This window comes from Leucoraja erinacea, chromosome 22 (genome assembly GCF_028641065.1).
Source record: "Leucoraja erinacea ecotype New England chromosome 22, Leri_hhj_1, whole genome shotgun sequence".
Classification (NCBI taxonomy): domain Eukaryota; kingdom Metazoa; phylum Chordata; class Chondrichthyes; order Rajiformes; family Rajidae; genus Leucoraja; species Leucoraja erinaceus.
The window spans coordinates 22,210,915-22,229,155 of NC_073398.1; the positions used below are offsets into that span (position 1 = coordinate 22,210,915).

The following is an 18,241-nucleotide window of genomic DNA, read 5'->3' on the forward strand; positions in this document are numbered from 1 at the left end:
ACCCAATAGAACAGTGCAGGACAGGGCAGTTGTGCTCAACGTGGTAGATTGGCTCAATGTGGTGCCTTCACACGTGGGGCTGTAAACCACACTTAATTTGCCCATCAGTCGACCTTCAGCATCATTAGGTTTGAAGCTATTTTCAGGTTGTATGCCTATCTCATCTAAAATCTGAAACCTAAAACAATACACAATTATTCCTTTATATTTGTGGCTAATTGACCTCAGGAAATGGTAGATCACCAAAGACTATTACATCAATAGATAAAACAATTTCAAACAGGAAAGTTGTATCAGGTCAATGTGCTATTTATTATTCGTAGCCTTAATATAAATTTATTTGGCGATTTGCCAATATGCTGACTTGGTAATCTGTCAAGAATGCTTAAAAATTCTGATTATTTTTCTTTTTATAGAATCGATCAGCTATCACAACAATGAAGATTTCATCCAAAAAGGTAGATTTTTGTTTTAATGATGGCCGTCTCTTTATTGCAATAAAATAGTTGATCACTGATATGATGCTGTTTTTGAATTGGTACAAAATGTTTTTATGAGTTAGCATTGGCTCTGGAACTGCAAATTAATGGAAAGGTGAAATAGCAGATCATGCTGTACATCAAACTGTGGCAAGTATTTCTATCAATAGATATAGTAATCCTGCTCAGAGAGATTTGCATTATTTCATTTGCAAAACTAAAATGTTCAATGTTATGATGTAAGTGGTTACCAAACATTTTTAAAGCAGAAAAAACGAGCAAAAATAAAATTTTAACAGACATATCAACTCTATACTTTTTTGGTGAGAAGTTAGAATGCTAAGACAAAAGTCTATTTAATTTTTGAACTAAATTTGGCACGTTCATTAAAATAATTAATTATTTAAGTCTACACTACGTTTCAGAAGTAGTGCACAGCAAAGGACCATTACCCTGGACAAATGTCTGGCCACAAGATTTTCAACAGCAAAAATATTGAATTGATGGAAAAGCTGAGTTGAATTCTGGATCAAATAACCAAAGATTGATAGAAAAGACACTGGAATCCTTACTGAAATAAGTAATAGAAAAAAACTTGGAAATTCAAAAGTTGCTATTGTTCAATATTATTTCCAAAAGACCATATGTTTAACCTTCTCTATTGAGTTACAGAAGGAAGTAACAGAAGATGCTGATCGTAATAGAATAGATATCATATATGTACATATTTCCAAAGACTGTTCAATAAGATAGACATGACTAAGACAAGAACATGAAAAATAAAAATAGAAGACTTTCATTTCAAAAATAGAAGACTGGATCATAAGATGACTAGAAAACAGAGATTAACGATTTTAAAAATAATTGGTCAGTGTGGGAATAGGTTTCGGTATTGGTATTGAGTTATCATTGTTACATGTACTCAGATATGGTGAAAAGCTTTTGTTTGCATCCTATCCAATTAAATCAGATCATACTACACATGATTAGAATCTACTTGCATACAAATTCAACAGGTAGTGGAAATCCATGTCCGGGTGTATAGATGTGATGAAAAACTTTCCAATTGCAGTTGAGGCCAGAACAGTGGCCACTCTTAGAAGAGTGTCTTTTTTAAACCCAATAAGGAATTCTCGGGAACTGTTTTACAGAGAAAATGTTTTCAGAAAATGGAACTCGCTATTATTGCAGGATTAATTGAGGTGAATAACACCTTTAAAACACATTTAAGGATAGATTGAATAAGCATGAAAGAGAAAGGAAAAGAAGGATGAGATGAATCTAGATGAAGGAAGGCAGGACACTTGTGCTGAGCACAAACATGTAGAGCATTTTTCTTTGTGGCAAATGTGTTGAAGGTTTTTAGATATTTATGCAGCCAAAGATAAGCCCCTGTTCCACTGTATGAGGCAATTCAAGAGTTCTCCCGAGTTTTCCCCTGATTCAAACTCCGAGAATGTCCGTAGCAGGTCCATAATAATAATAATAATAAATTTTATTTTTGGGCACCTTTCAGACATCTCAAGGACACCTTACCTTGCCTTACCTTACCTTACCTCAAGGATCACCTGTTAAAGATTAACAGGAATAAAAAACATATAATCAGAATAAAATAAATAATAAAAACATCACAGAAACACAAATTAAAAACAGAATTCAGTCCAAAAACAAAAATCAAAAACACAATGTGAAGAGAGAGCAGCGGCAGCTAAAGCGCGCCAGCGTCCACTCTCTCTTCACGGCAGCCATCTTGGACAAAGACTAACAGGATTAACTTACAGACAAAAAAATCATCCCCCCACAATGGATACCACTGTGGGGGAAGGCACAATGTCCAGTCCCCACCCGAAGTTCACCCAAAGTCAGGCCTATTGAGGCCACCACAGTTGCCTCTACGGAGGCCCGATGTTCCTGGCCGTTCTCACCGGGTGGTGTTGCCCTGGCGTCGGGAGAGTCCACTCAGCGGCTGGGCCACCTGGAACGTTAATAAGAGTTTGTGGATGTTTCTTAGCGGCTCGTAATGTTAACGGTAGGTACTCGGGACATCCGGTAAACTCGTAACATTTTTTCATCCCTGCAAAAAATGTCCCCGAGTAAAAAAATACTCGTGTGGAAAAAAATTGTTACTTTTTACTCGTACGAGCCGCTACGAGACATCCACGAACTCCTACGGACCCGCTACAGACATTCTCCGAGTTCGAATCAGGGAAAAACTGAGGAGAAGTCTTGAATGACCTCGTACAGTGGGACAGGGGCTTTATCTGAACATATTTGTGGGGCTTTTCGGTTTGTGGCATTTCAAAAATACCTCTTTGCTCACAGACCATAACAGATCAGTGATATCAATGGGATGGCATGTTCCTTAGATGTAAAGACCAAAGGATCTGTGGTCTCATCTAGTTCACTGCATGCTCACCTTTTGTGAAAGTAAGTCTTTAAACAATGTACCTGCCACTAACTAATACTCACTGAGAAAGTGAGAAGTTATGAGCCATTTTGCTGCAAGTTTAGAATTACACATAACCCATATTGATTCAGAATGGCAGACATTAATGGTAGACATTAATGAACCAGATCAAATAAAGCAACCTGCTGGAGGAAGTCAGCAGGTCAAGCAGCGTCTGTTGAGGCAAAGTGATGGATGACAATTCAGGTCAAGACCTTCCATCTAGAGTGAGCATGTAGAAGGAAAATAGTCAGTATATAGAAAGCGGTGGAGCGGTGGAGGAGTGGAGGAGTGGGGCAGTGACTGATAGATGGTAGGTGGAAGCAGGTGAAGAGGGGATGATGAGCAGACAGGGTCAGATGGGGAAGAGGACGAGGGAGTGTTGAAACAGAGTTTGCCAGGTAATAGGTAGAAACATAAGCAAAATATATATATTGGTAGATGGAGCCAGGTGGTAGAGAGGGAGAACATTAGATATGGTGGCTGGTAGGTGGTAGGTTGGACCAGGTGAGTTTGGGGTGAAGGGAGATGATAGGTACATGAAGTCAGGTGAGGGAGAGGATAGTTTAGTTTAGAGATACAGTGCGGAAACAGGCCTTTCAGCCCACCAAGTCCGCACCGACCAGCGATCCCCGCACATCCCAGAGTGTGGGAGGAAAGATCTTGGAGAAAACCCATGCCAGTCACGGGGAGCACGTCCAACCTCTGTACAGATTGCACCTGTAGTCAGGATCAAACCCGGGTCTCTGGCTTTGTAAGGCAGCAACTCTACCACCGCGCCACCGTGCCACCATGGCACGGGAGAGGTGAACCAACTGAGAAGAAACATAGGAAGATGGAGATATGGATGCTGGGCAAATGAAACCAGGTGGGGAAGGGTGATGAGTCCAAGTAATGAGGAGCGGGATGGGAAAGGTGAAAAAAGGGAGAATGACCCAAGGTGAAATGGATAATTACGTAGCAGTTTTCCCCTGGTGGAATTAATTATCTGGACATCTGGATACCAATCCAGCAATTTAACGACAATGCTGTCTCTCTGTCCCAGCCCAGCAACTTAACCACAATGCTGCAACACAAGCAAGGTAGCATTAGGACAAAGCTATGGAAAAAAGAAAGCCCATCTAAATCTGTTTATTGAATTGTGTCAGGAATGTGTTCTTTGCAGCCAAAAGGAGAAAAGATTGTTTATATTAAGCACCATTTTTGTTTTTGCTTCAGCAACAACTGTATGTGAGCTCTGATGAAGGTGTAGCCCAGGTGTCCTTTCATCGATGCCATGTCTATGGTACAGCATGTGCTGACTGCTGCTTGGCCAGGGACCCTTACTGTGCTTGGGATGGCAAATCCTGCTCCAGGTTTTATCTAACTGGCAAAAGGTAAGTGAAACAACAAATGTTGCCTGAAAAGTCTTAGTGAAAGACCAATACATTCACAATGTAGTCAGCGATCAAATGACTTGAAGGTTATTCGAATAGATCCTTCAGCTAAAGGATAATATCAATATGCTGCAATGATCATTGTGCTGTATTGTCTCAGTGATTTCAATCTAATATGTTAACAAGTAGCCTTAAGAAAACCACTGCGACAAAGGAGTTCACGGCTTATGAATAAATTATAATGGCTATTACCCCATTCTCCCTCTATAGGCCTGATGCTACTGCTGACACCAACACCTGCTTGGAGGGTGACTCTGGATGTCTAAACTGTAAAACAAAGGGGCCTTTAGATCCATTACCTTGGTCCTATCAATTAAGCCCCAGCTGCTGCTGAAATGGGAACAAACTCAATTAAAACAAGTCTGTAATGACAAAATGGGAAAGGGAGGAACAAACTCATAAAACCATCATTAAGTGCAATGTATTGGTCTCTTTCTTTAAGGCCAGTGCTGATTTTGAATAAGCTTTTCACCCTCATGAAAGAATGATGCATTGAGCTGCCTGAAAGCAATGGCTCTGCTTTTAATGAGAGATTCTGAACTGGTGTGCAATTTGGAACGTCAATGGTAGACTACAGCACCAAACTAGCACATTATCATCCATGAATGATTCTTTTCAATTTTTACTTTTGTAAAATAATCACTTGTTCAGACTCCACTGGCATTTCTATTGCACGCATTTATGCAGAGAATGAAATGTTTTCCAGAGAGGACAGAAGCGGCAGTGGAGAGGTAATAAGATACTTAATCGCAGGCTCAGGATTCAAATAACGCCAAACGATACTTCACCAATCTGCTCAATTAGCACAGATTAATTCCCAATTGGGCCAGTAAACAATAAACCCGGCATTTAAAGGGAAGGGCAAACAAATCACTCTTTGCAATACCCCTTGCAGATGGATTGGTTTCCTAATGACCCATCATGGAAGACACCTGGACTCTGCACCTTTATCCAGTTGCCCTGTTGATGGAAAATGTGCATAAATTTGGAGTATTGTGTTCAGTCTTGGTCACCCTGCTGTACAAAGGATGTCACTAAACTGGAAAGAGTGCAGAGATTTATTGGGAGTTGCCAGGACTTGAGGACCTGAGCTATAGGGAAAGATTGGGCAGGCTAGGGTTTTATCCCTTGGAGTGCAGGAGGCTCTGGGGTGAACTTATGTATAAAATAATGAGAGGAATAGATAGGGTGAGTGCAGAGTCTTTTACCCAGGATAGGGGGACATCAAGAACCAGGGGGCATAGGTTTAGGATGTGAGCACAAAGATTTAATAGGAACCCGAGGGGCCACGTTTTCTCACAGAGGGTGATGCATATGTGGAATGAGCTGCCAGAGGAGGTAGTTTTAGAGACGGGTACAATAACAACATTTAAAAGACACTTGGGCAGGTATATGGATAGGAAAGGTTTAGATGAATATGGACCAAATGCAGGTAAATAATAATGGCTTAGATGGGGCATCTTGGTCAACATAGATAAGTTGGGCCGAAGGGTCTGTCCCCGTGCTGTATGACTCTATGACTCGCAATGTAAAGCTCCTTATGACCAAAGATATTCCATGATTATTAAGAAAGTAGCTTCTTACCAGGAATTCTAATGCATTGATGGACAAAACTAACTTCTTTCAAAGAAAACTTCAATTTGTAATCAACAATTTCATTGGTGATAGCAAAGGAATTCTTGCCCCCAATGCTGAGGGAGAAATCTGTTGCAGAACCTGCAACTTTCTTGCAAAACCAGCCTCTCCCTACCAACTCCATCTACACTTCACGCTGCCTCGGGGAAAACAGCTGACATAATCAAGGACCAGGCTCATCCCAGTCATTCCCTTATCATCTCCCTCCCATTGGGCAGGTTAGTGGAGAGGGAGAGGGGTGGAGGGAGAGGGGGGGAGAGAAGTGGAAGAGTGGGTAGGGGAGAGAGGGGTAGGGGGAGTGGTGGAAGAGGGACAGAGGGGTAGGGGTGGGGGGGTGAGGGGGAGGGACGGGGAAGGGAGGGAGAGAGAGAGGGGTGGGGTAAGTGGGAGAGGTGGAAGAGTGGGGAGGGAGGGGTAGGGGGAGAGGTGGAAGAGGGACAGAGGGGAGGGGGCAGAGAGAGAGAGGGAAGGGGGTGGGGGGGTTAGAGAGGGAAGGGGGGTAGGAGAGGGAGAGAGGGGGAGGAGAGATGGGGGGGGGGGAGGAGAGGGGGAGAGAGAGGTGTTGGGGAGGGGGGAGATGGGGTACCACCATGAGGTACCACCTCCAGTTTAAATTCCATTTGGAATATTTTGGAGGACGAAGAAACCAAGAACCAAGAACCAAGTTACAAAAACCTCCAAGCACATCCCACCAGACTCAGAGCAGCTTCTTCCCCTCTGTTATCAGACTACAAATAAGATGCTTCTTAATCTACGTGGCATAGTTCTAATCTACCATCCCTTGGAATTATATTTTTCCATTTTCACTGCAACCAAAACCTATACACTGCATTTTTTGTTTCTCTTTGTACTATCTGTTGCACAGTTTGATTATGTTCATGTACAGTATGATTTGACAAAATAACATGCAAAACAAAAATTTTCACAGTATCTTCCCAATTAATAATACAGGTGCACAACCTTTTATCCGACAGCCTTGGGACCAGACACTTTTCATAATTCAGAATTTGTCGGTCTTCGGAATGGAATTTTTTTAGCGTAGATTTTAATGGCTGGCTCAGTGGTAGAGTGCTCGGCTCATATCCGCAAGGTCGCGAGTTTGCGCCTTGATCCCGGCAATTACTCGGTCGCGAGTTTGAGTCTTCAATGTCGTTTTTTCATGCAGAATAAATGTTTGTATGAAATGCAGTGTAGGAGAGGTGTACTGACTGTGTCGGCAGAACTTTGGAAGTGATTGCCCACCAGTCTAAAACGCCGCTGTGTCTCCCTGTCCCTGGGATAGCAGGGGGCGATCAAACAGCACAATACCCCCCTCCCCCTCCAACTCCAGAGGAATCCGCTCCCCGATGGGCCGCTACGGCGACAAGTGGCAGTTTGCCCACAGCCCGAGCTGCGCCACCCCAAGAACACCTTGCACACCATCAGCTTCTGCCCCTACGTGTTCCTCTGGAGTTGGAGCGGGGCTGGGCTGGAGTTGCTGCTGGCTGTGGGTCTCTGGGATCTCCGTGCTTGCAGTGGGCCTGGGGGTCGCTGTCCCGTTGGTCCTGACGTCTCCGGCCACCCCCCTGGACTGGAGCTGAGACTGGGAACTGTACCGCCCTTGCCCCCTCCCTCTGCAACTGCAAACAACCCCACTCTCCTGCAAGGGCGGTACAGCTCCCAGAGGATAGCAGGTGGCCGGAGACGTCAGGACCAACAGGAACCCGCTCCCCGATGGGCCCCTACGACGCCCCGAGCTGCGCCCCGTCATCCGCAACCCAGGTTCCTCTGTAGTTGGAGCGGGGCTGGGCTGGGCTGCTGCAGGCTGTGGGTCTCTGGGTTCTCCGTGCTTGCGGTGGGCCTGGTGGTCGACGTCCAATTGGTCCTGACGTCTCCGGTGACTGCACTAGCCTGCTGGCTGCCATCGCCGACGTGAAGACAGTACAAAGCCCCCGCGCCGGTGCGATGAGCGGGGAGCTGGAGAGGGGAGGGATGGGGTCACACACATGGCCGGGGAGCAGAGGGGTGTAGGTGGGGTGAAACTGAAGGGAGCGACAATCTGCTGCTGCCTGCACGCTGAGTTAGAAAGTTCCCACGCAAGACTCACGATACACTGTGTATCGTGTCTACCGTGGGAACTTTTTAACAGCGGGCAGGCAGCAGCATATTGTCAATTATTAACCCTCCCGCGCAATATACTCTCACCTTCTCTTTTATGGATGGGGATTTAGTTCCCCTTTCTTCGAGGACCGACCGGAGGTTCCGCTGTCACCTCTGCGGGCCGCCCTCGGTGAACGTCCTGTCTCCCTGTCCCTGGAATAGTAGGGGGCGATCAAACAGCACAATACCCCCCTCCCCCTCCAACTCCAGAGGAATCCGCTCCCCGATGGGCCGCTATGGCGACAAGTGGCAGTTCGCCCACAGCCCGAGCTGCGCCACCCCAAGAACAAGACGTACCCCTTGCACACCATCAGCTTCTGCCCATACGGGGAGCGTGTTCCTCTGGAGTTGGAATGGGGCTGGGCTGGAGTTGCTGATCTGGGATCTCCGTGCTTGCAGTGGGCCTGGGGGTCGGTGTTCCGTTGGTCCTGACGTCTCTGGTGACTGGCACTGTGCTGCTAGCATCGCGACGTGAAGACAGTACAAAGCCCCCGCGCCGGTGCAATGAGCGGGGAGCTGGAGAGGGGAGGGAAGGGGTCACACACATGGCCGGGAAGCAGAGGGGTGTTGGTGGGGTGAAACTGAAGGGAGCGACAATCTACTGCTGCCTGCACGCTGAGTTAAAAGGTTCCCACGCAAGACTCACGATACACTGTGTATCGTGAGTCTACCGTAGGAACTTTTTAACGCAGCTGGCAGGTAGCAGCATATTGTCAATTATTAACCCTCCCGCGCAATATACCCTCACCTTCTCTTTTATGAATGGGGATTTAGTTCCCCTTTCTTCGAGGACCGACCGGAGGTTCTGCTGTCACCTCTGCGGGCCGCCCTCGGTGAACGTTTTCAAGGACCTTTCTTCAAGGACCGAAAAAATGTCGCTATTCGGAGGTTTTCGTTATTTGGATCTTCGGATAAAAGGTTGTGCACCTGTACAGGGTAATAACTCAATGCCAATACTAACTTTCTGCAGAAAGTGCCCTTAATAAAGTTGCTGTGCAGTTTGGAAATCTGTTTTGCAACATTACTTCTCACGAGGTGCTCAGAAACAACCACGGATTAAACTCTATCATAATTCTCGTATGTTTGTGTCTGGTCACAGGAGGAGTCGAAGACAGGATGTCCGACATGGCAACCCAATGACCCAGTGCAGAGGCTTTAATCTGAAAGGTGAGCATTACACATTGTTATTCATGAGGCAGCAGAGATATTGAAGGCTATTTACAATATAAAGTTAGGTATGGAACTAGGTATGGAACTTTCAAACTCATCATCATCACAAACGAGCAGAAATTAAGTTTAAGGGCCTGTCTCACTTAGGCAATTTTTTTCGGCTACAGCCAGAAAATAGGCTGTTGCCACATGGTCACAGGGTGACGCCTGTATTGTGAGCTGTCTCCTCAAGTGTCAAAACTTTTTTCTTGTCGCTGCTGGATCTTGAAATGTTCTAAACCTCTCGGCGACAGTGGGGTTGATGTTGCCTGCCTTCTCCTGTCGTAGGTTGTCGCCAGGATGACGCCAGATGATGTTGGTTGTCGCCGGGTGATGACCTCAGTGAATTCCATTGGCGACAACTTACGTCATCCTACGTCAACCAGTGACAGTACCGGCGTCAAGAGATGTCTTCAGTTGTCTTCATTTGTGGCCGACAGGGTCTTAGCTTGTCGTAGCTTGTCGCAGGTGGAGGTAGGTTGACTTCGGTTGTTGTAGGTTGTCGCCTGTGTAGTCGAAGATTGTCGTGGCTGCCTTCGTGGCTGTCATATGTATGGTCGTAGGTGGACATCCCAAGTGGCGAGGAATTGTGTCGCCGGTTGACGTAGCTTATCGCAGCTTGACATCGGCTAGGTAGTACCTTGTCATAGACATTGTCGTAGGATGGGTCCCTTTTGGCATCCCGCATATGACTGTGACTGTCGCTGACAGTTGCCTAAAAATTTGCCTAAGTGGGACAGGCCCTTTAGGTATTATTAAATAGCAAGAGAGTCAAGAGTGTGCTTAATTGTCTTTTGTGTCGAATAAAGAGCAATGAAATTCTTACTTGCATCAGCATAACAGGTCTGTAAATACAGTGCACACATAGATAATGTAATAGTTCTTGGTTTTTCAGGCGAGTGCCGCGAACTTGACAGTCGCCAGCAGTCCGCCGAAAAATCGTCTAAGTGGAGCAGGCCCTTTACAGATCTGTATTCTTCCTTTGCCTGAAGAAGAAAATATATTTTTCACTGTCTTTAGTTTAATTAAGTTTAGAGATATAGCGTGTAAACGGGGCCTTTGGTCCACTAAGTCCACACTGACCAGTGACCACCTGTATCCTAGTTCTATCCTACACACGAGGGACAATGTATAGAAGCCAATTAATCTATACACCTGTAGAAAGGAACTACAGATGCTGGTTTAAACTGAAGATAGACACAAACTGCTGGAGTAACTCAACGGGTCAGGCAGCATCTCTGGAGAGAAGGAATGGGTGATGTTTTGGGTTGAGGCCCTTCCTCAGACTCAGAGTCAGGGGAAAGGGAAATTAGAGATATAGATGGCACACAGAGTTTGGAATGTGAGAGGAAACCAGAGCATTCGGAGAAAACTCACACGGTCACAGGGAGAACATGCAAACTCCGTACAGAGTTTGTAATCAGGATCAAACTGTAGTATCTGGTGCTTTAAGGCAGCAGCTCTATCATTGCACCACTATGCCGCCCTGTCGACTGTTTCAAAGCCTTTTACCGTCTTAAAGATATACTTTGCATTGTTTCTCAGTCTTCTCTTTGCTGGAAGAAAAGAGCCCATGATAACCCAGTAATTTGTTGTTTTAAATACCTTGAGTCTCCCATACTCTTATTTATAACATGAACACAGAACCAGCATTAACAGCATTCCACCTCCAATCAAATCAAAATTATAAAAGTTTAACAAAACCCCTCTTCTCTTCATGCCCATCCCTGCATAAGAAAACCCAGTGTCACACTTATGTTTTTATTCAGTAAGCCTATTAACCTGCATTATTATAATTTCTGATGATCTAAAATTGAGGCCCATGGATGAATGTTAAGGGATTATTATTTGCTTTTATTTGTCCTTACACATTAGTTAAAATTTTAGTTGTTTGTCGTGTTGCAGCATTAAGACATTTAGAGTCTGGGAAAGGTTTGGTAACACATCGTAAACGATTATTTTCAGTCTGTAACAGTAAACGCTATAACCTGGTAATAACCATTGTCAATATTAATGGACAAGTATTAGTCACGCACTTTTCTTTGTCTCCTATGTTAGCAAAGAGATTGACCACGTTCAAATAATAAAGAACAAGTACCACTTGAATGAAATAGACACATGCTCAGTGATCACTTCAAGTTGATTCTGTTAAAGACTGCTTGACAATTATATTTTGGGCAGATTTCCTGCCCTGGAAGGCACTCTATTTGCTTCTGACTAACTGAGACTAACTCGTCTAGATTCAAGTCAACCCATTGGCTCAGGATTTGCATGCCAGTAAATTAAAAGCATCAGTGCTGTATGGTAAATGTCCTCAATCATTAATGCATACTCATCACATTTTCTGTCTGAAAATATCTCCATTATTCTTCTAACACGCAAATGTGAGTATCCTCTGACTATGCTTATCCAGGACTCCTTACTAAACTAATCAACTCATTTTTCTGGCCTTATAACTATATATTTTAAAGTTCACCCTCCCTGGTATTTTTATTATATTTTCGTGGCATGGCTGGCATTCGTTGTCAGTGTGTATTTAGGCGGACAAGTAAAATATTCAATTTTGACACATCGTAAAAGTTGGGAGCCAAGAAATATCCAATTATATGTTAAATGTCATCTCGACAAAGCATTATCCAGAAAGAGATCCGAGAATTGTCTGCCCAGTAAAGGATGAGCTAATGTTACTTGTATGGAACACAAAAATGACAAGAATTTATAAAACCACAAAGAAGAAATCCCCTCTGAGTGAACTTATCATTCCCGTTTTGTTTTAGCACATATCAGCACTCAGAGTTCCATCCTCATGTGGAATTCCTTTCTTTTTCCAAGAGAGCATCTTTTTGATCATTTTATGAAGCTACATTTGAAAGCTGCAGCCTGTTTGCACTTTGCTATCTGTGGACAATATTTAGTAGGCGAGAGACCCAACTTGTATTGCCAGGTGTGCTGTTCTCGGCAACAAGGTGAATGAATGTGCTTGTGCAAGCATGCCCACCGCACTCCACTCCTGGACTGATCACTTGTTATCAGAGTTGATGGCAGTGTCTGTTTCGTATCATGTTAGAAACTTAGACAGATAAATGTATTCTGTAAAATATTTTCTCATGGACCTCATACCCCACCTTCAGGCAATAATATTTCAGACATTCAACCGTCTGAATATGTTGGCTAATTCTTTACCTGCTTTTGAAAGCTTTTTATGTAGACCTTAGGTTTTTTTCTACCTCCTCATTCTTCCAACGTCACCTTGCTCTTCTGCCATGACGAGCTGTTCTGAAAATATCAATAATTTCATGATAAGATAATAAGCTTTTTCATTGTAGTCTGGAAAAGTTTACAGTTTCCTACCAATCCTTGCCTTGGTGATCTGCAGAGACATAGTGACAAATAACACCTAGAAAGATTATTAATTAATACAATTGAACAATAAACCCTTGCCAAGCTTTTCACAGGGCGGCAATGACGAAATAAAGGCATAGGTCAACTTTATTATCATTACAGAATTTTTAGGACGTAATTTTCGCTGGGCTGCTAAAAGATTTCAGTGCTACCTCAGTCACCATTTGCTTTTTAATCTTTTATTTTGTCAAGTTATTCCCAAACACAAAATTATGAAAAACCAAGCGGTTGAAAGAAACACTCTGAGATACTTGCATCCAAATATCTTTTGTAAAATATCAGTTCAATTGACTTAAAGTAAGAAATATAAATACATTAATATAAATAACATGTCACTAGGAAGAAAAAATCACATAAGAATATTTATTCCCAATGCATTTACAGCTTTATTTGTTATATGCCCATTCAGTTTATACATATTTTGCCTCCTTTTATTCAGAAAGTTTGCCATTTGCAAAGTTCCACAAGACCATCAGTATCCGTTTTGATATAAAGAACATGTATCCAGACTTAAAATGTGGTCAAACATTATAGATTATTTACGGATCTGTCATTTTCTTTTCAATTATATCCAACCAAAGGGAAATTATTGAAAATAGAAATTCTGAAGAACATGAATAATCTGCACATAATGAGGGAGGGATAGTCTGTAAGGGTTGATGGGAAGATCCGTTTTACTAATCTAGTAGTCATCTTTTGAAAAATTCCAACTAGAGATTGATGTAGTCTACATGGACCAGTAGGCCTTTGATAAGGTCACACAGGGAAAAACTGATCGAAAAGATTAAAGCCCATGGAATCTGGGATAATATAGCAGTATGGATTCATGTCAAGCTTTTTTCTTTAACGTGTAATGTTATATATGTGTATTATGTATGTTTAAAATTGCATTACTTTCAGAATACAGAAATGCTGTGGAGTCTGTGCAATATGGAGTGAAAAACAGCACTGCCTTCCTTGAATGCACACCAAAGTCACCCCAAGCATCCGCCAAATGGTTGATGCAGAAATCAAACGACAGAAGAAAGGAGGTATTGTAGCAAATTATTGTTTTGTTCTTAATTTGTTCCCAAGAGTGAATCGGCAGCTCCAACTTCACATCTTGCATTTCCAAAATTCCAGGCTGTTTTCCCTCATCTTCTGTTGACCAGATTTTTTTTAGTCTTCTACTGTTTATATTGTTCCAGACTATTCTGTTGTACATTCCCCCTCTTTCACCATTTCCGTCAATCTTTTTGTTCCTACAATTTGTGCTGGGCCCCATTTTGACAATTGGATAGTCTACTGTGGTGATTGAAGGCTCCAATCATTGAGATGCCCTTCTCTCTGCCTTGTCTTCAAATGCCTCAAGAACAAGATCTGAGATTCTGAGGACTCCCACCCTACCTTGTTCTCTCATCAGACACAGAGCAACAAGGTACAGGGTATGATTGTACATGACCTTTTCTGTGGACCTCCTGAAAAGTTGAAACCTTTCTCCAATGTTGCACTAGGGATTGATGTTCAAAGTGTGCATGATTTGTTCAGAATTGTCTTTCTGCCTTCAGCTGTGCATCATTTCAAATTGAGTGTCTCTTTCCAAATAGGTAAAGCAAGACGACAGAATTCTTGTGACTGAGCACGGCCTCCTGATTCGTTCCGTGCAGAGCAATGACCGAGGTCTCTATCACTGCATTGCCACTGAGAACAACTTTAAAAGCACCGTGACCAAAGTTAAACTGAAGGTTGTTGACCCGGAATTGGTTTCCCCCAGAATTACCAAAGGGGCACCGTGGCCCTGGACTGCCGCCAACGACCTGAGTGGTGTGCAGGTCCTCCACAAGGATCTGATAGGACTATTCAGTTACTCCGAAATGCAGGCGATCAATAAGTACTGTAAAGAGAGCTGGCACAAGCAGAGACCCAATGGTGAGAGGCAATCAATCAGAATAGATCACTCAAAACTAAAGGCCCTCATCGACAGAAGAAAAAGTCGGAATAGAAGAAACCATTTGCCTGTTACTTAAAGGACTGCTTGCAAAGAATGTCTTTGTTAGTGTAAAACTATTTAATATAAATTGTACAGAATGTATCTGTAGTCACCTTTTACTATTTTTATCCTTTTGAAGTACAAGTAAATTCTTACTGTCTGAGCATGTTATGAGTAACAGAACATTTAATACTGTTGCCTGGTCTGTGTAATACATTTCTCATATGTAAGGTCCAGATGTGCATTTAGTTTTCATTTTTGTCTGGTTAGAGTAACTTAGAAGGCAGCTGTATTCTGTTGAAGCGTTTGAAGGTAACTTCACTCGGACCTCTGCTTTCGATCAGTAACCCAAAGCCCTCTGACTTTCCCAACTTGTGTTTGGCTCTTAGCCAAGACTAATGATCAGCTCATCAGAATTTAATGGCCGGGGTGGGCCAAAACATCCAGTCTTTTCATGAGAAAGTATGCTATTAGCTTGGTGTGGTACTAGTCCTGACATCCTACTGTACGGAGAGGTTGGCAGGTCCAAAGAATACTAGATCTTGTGCTTTAATGTGATGTATAATGGTGTAAAATGTTGGTATCTTAAGAGCAAAGCCCTGAGGGGAATTATTTTAAGAAATCTGTTCTCTAAGTATTATATATAGAGAAAATAGATATTATGCTGTCAAAAGAATTGTTACTTTGAAAATTTAAAGCTGCTGTACGTTAGAAAATTGGCATGACATAGCGGAAACTCAGAGCAATCCCATCACCTTTTGCAAGGTGGTTAAGGTGAGCATCTTGCATAAACTTTCCTCTGGGTTGTAACGGCCTGTCGGTCAATTGATTGTGGTATGTTTGTAATATTAGCTGTTTTAATTTCAAACTTTTAGCATTTACATCTTGTTATTGCATTATTCCTTATCCACTTTGAGATGTGGAAAATAAGAAAATTAACTTTGGCCCCATTGTGAAACGATTAATCACAATGAAAACATGACGATATTTGGTCATTAAATGAACGTCAATCTTCATTGGGTAAATGGGTATAAGCCCTGAGTAACACATCTACACGTTGCCAAACCTCAAGGCACATTTACTCAAGCTCCAGGCACAACCTGCAAACCCATAAATAACCACAAATTGAATCAGCTGCCTCTGGTGTTCCTGCTAGGATCAAACTGCAGATTGTAAAAATAAATGTGTTCCGAGTCTTTATTGTAAATGAAATGTGTAGGATATTATTTAGTATGTTTCAATGTTTTGGCAAATTCAAATGTTATTTGGTGTGCTGTAATGTGTAGATTAAGTGCAAAAAGTATTTCCATCTGCCTTTGTAAGCTGCAGTTCAAATATCTTTGTACAAAATTTTTATAAAAATTGCATTCAAGTCATAGAAAAAAGCAAAGTAGAAATGGAACTGTGTGCTCCTATAAATTAGGTTAATGTGTAGATAAAGTATAGATTAAACTGGTATGTTCTAAATTATGTATATCATGACACAATGTACTTTCATGGTGATGATAATAAATCTTCAAAGACACAATGAATCTTTTGTAATATGTTTGTTCTCTCTACCTTGTGTTAAAAGGCCTAGTGTTCTTTTTCACTTCCAGCCCTGGTGGCATGGGTATTCTGAAGCAGATTCATCATTCACCCGCTGTCTTAAAGTATCTGACTCAAATGACCATTCATTTCCACCATCTAATAATGTAGACTTTCACACAGGGTCCCAGGGTAGAAGGTAAGGAATGGTGTTCCCTTTTACTTCTTTAAAACATAGGTACTGAGACCAGTTGTGTGGACAGCCCCATTCATGCTGAGATTAGCTAATGTAGTGCAAATCCCCCAAAATTGTGGAGACCCTAGCCAAGAAATAATAAATGACACTTTTTTCGATGTAACAAATATTAAACTCAATTAGTTGACATAAGATTTTCGGTTGCATTTATGCATCAGACACCATGGAAAAATGTTAGTTCCTGTGCAAAGCTTCCTTTAAACCAGCATCTGTAGTTCCATGATTCTATTTTAATGCATGCCTGTCATTGGGCGAGATCATGTTTTAACAGCATTTTCTCTAAAGGACTGGGAACCTAATTTGGATTTATTATCTACCCTCCCTTGAGTCTCTCATTTAGAGGAGCCATTTTATTCCCTCCTCCCTGACCTTATCCTTGCATCTCAGAACCAACCTACTCCCATCTTCCCACTGAGCACAACACCAGCAGTAAATACTCTTTTTGCTTTTCCACTGGCCCACTCAACTGGTTCCGAAATTCCTATCAAACTTTTACCCCTGACATCTGAACAACCCCAAATCTGATGCCAAACTCTCTGGCCTTCCCTCCCCCATCCTCCAACCACCTCCCCCCGCCTCCATACCCCTCCCTCCCACCCCGTCCCTTACCCTCTCCCCCACTCCTCTCTCGCCCTCTCCCCTCTCCTACCTCCCCAACCCTCTTCCTTGGATTTGCCTCCAATTCTGACCTCAGTTTCTTAACCCAAAGCTCCTAAGTCTGGGCACAACTCTAGAACTACCTTCCCAATCCAAACGCCAGGTGGATCCTTAGCTGAGATTGTGATCTGGGCCCTAACTCATGATCAATGCCCAAAGTCATCTGACAACCCCTGATCTAAGGTTCCTGCTCTTTCCTGGTCTCAGACCAATTAGAACCCTAACTTTAAAGTACACCTTCATGGCACAGCTGATGAAGAAATGCACAAGAGGTCCACTGGCCTTGGGCACCATGGGATCTTGCTGTGCCAGGCCCAGGACTTATTTGGTCATTGCTATACAATAGTTGATGTTCAAAGATACCACTGAATTGTGAGGCTTCCATATTTTAAATCTCATCTGCAGACTGGTTGATTTGCTCAAAAGTTGCAAGTTTCTCATTGAAAAAATATATAAACAAATCTCTATGTTGTTGGACAAATATTGATATGAATTTGTTGAAGTATCAACTCTCTCAGGGCAGCACGCATAAGTCTATTCCACTCTCAGAAGGTTGTCACAGTAGCTCTTTCTTCAGTGAACTAATGATTATGATTTATTCTGACAAGAAGACGAGAAGGCAGTGATCCAAATGCTCGTGGAAAATTCCATTGTGCTATGACCTTTGGAGAACAGTACATAAGTCTCAAGTGACGAGGGAGATGAAATGCCTTCCTTCAAGTCAATTTACCTTTTCAGCTCAATAATAAATGCTCAGGGCAGTGACGAGTGGGAGTGATATCAGTGCTTACTAAGGAGAAGCAAGTGGAGGAGAATATTACCATCTCAATACATATCTTTCAAGGCTTGCTCTGATGCTAATAATTTATTAGTTCTACACACCAACAGAACCACTGTCATGACCAGTTGAGGTTAAGAGTTCACACTAGATGAAACAATATTAGCAGCAGTGTTAGCTCATGTTCTTGATGGATGTGCATGTATTTTGCTTTCTTTTTCTGGTTAAAAGTTAATATTCTGTCTTTATTTCTATTCCCAGGGCTTACCAAACAGTGCACATGCTGCAGCCAAGATGATGGCTGGCCC

At 42.6% G+C, this 18,241-nt stretch overlaps 1 protein-coding gene across 4 annotated transcripts in view; it reads left to right on the forward strand.

Annotated features, from left to right (window-relative positions):
* The window catches only part of sema3c (sema domain, immunoglobulin domain (Ig), short basic domain, secreted, (semaphorin) 3C), a 217,888-nt gene extending 201,645 nt beyond the window's left edge, over nucleotides 1–16,243 (forward strand). For all 4 annotated transcript variants that reach the window (XM_055653098.1, XM_055653099.1, XM_055653100.1 and 1 more), the window contains 5 exons: nucleotides 417–458; nucleotides 4,144–4,301; nucleotides 9,235–9,302; nucleotides 13,647–13,777; nucleotides 14,333–16,243. In XM_055653098.1, coding sequence (XP_055509073.1) covers nucleotides 417–458; nucleotides 4,144–4,301; nucleotides 9,235–9,302; nucleotides 13,647–13,777; nucleotides 14,333–14,752 — 819 coding nt within the window. In that variant the 3' untranslated portion in view covers nucleotides 14,753–16,243. The remainder of the gene's footprint in view (nucleotides 1–416; nucleotides 459–4,143; nucleotides 4,302–9,234; nucleotides 9,303–13,646; nucleotides 13,778–14,332) is intronic.
* The last annotated feature ends 1,998 nt before the right edge of the window (nucleotides 16,244–18,241 follow it).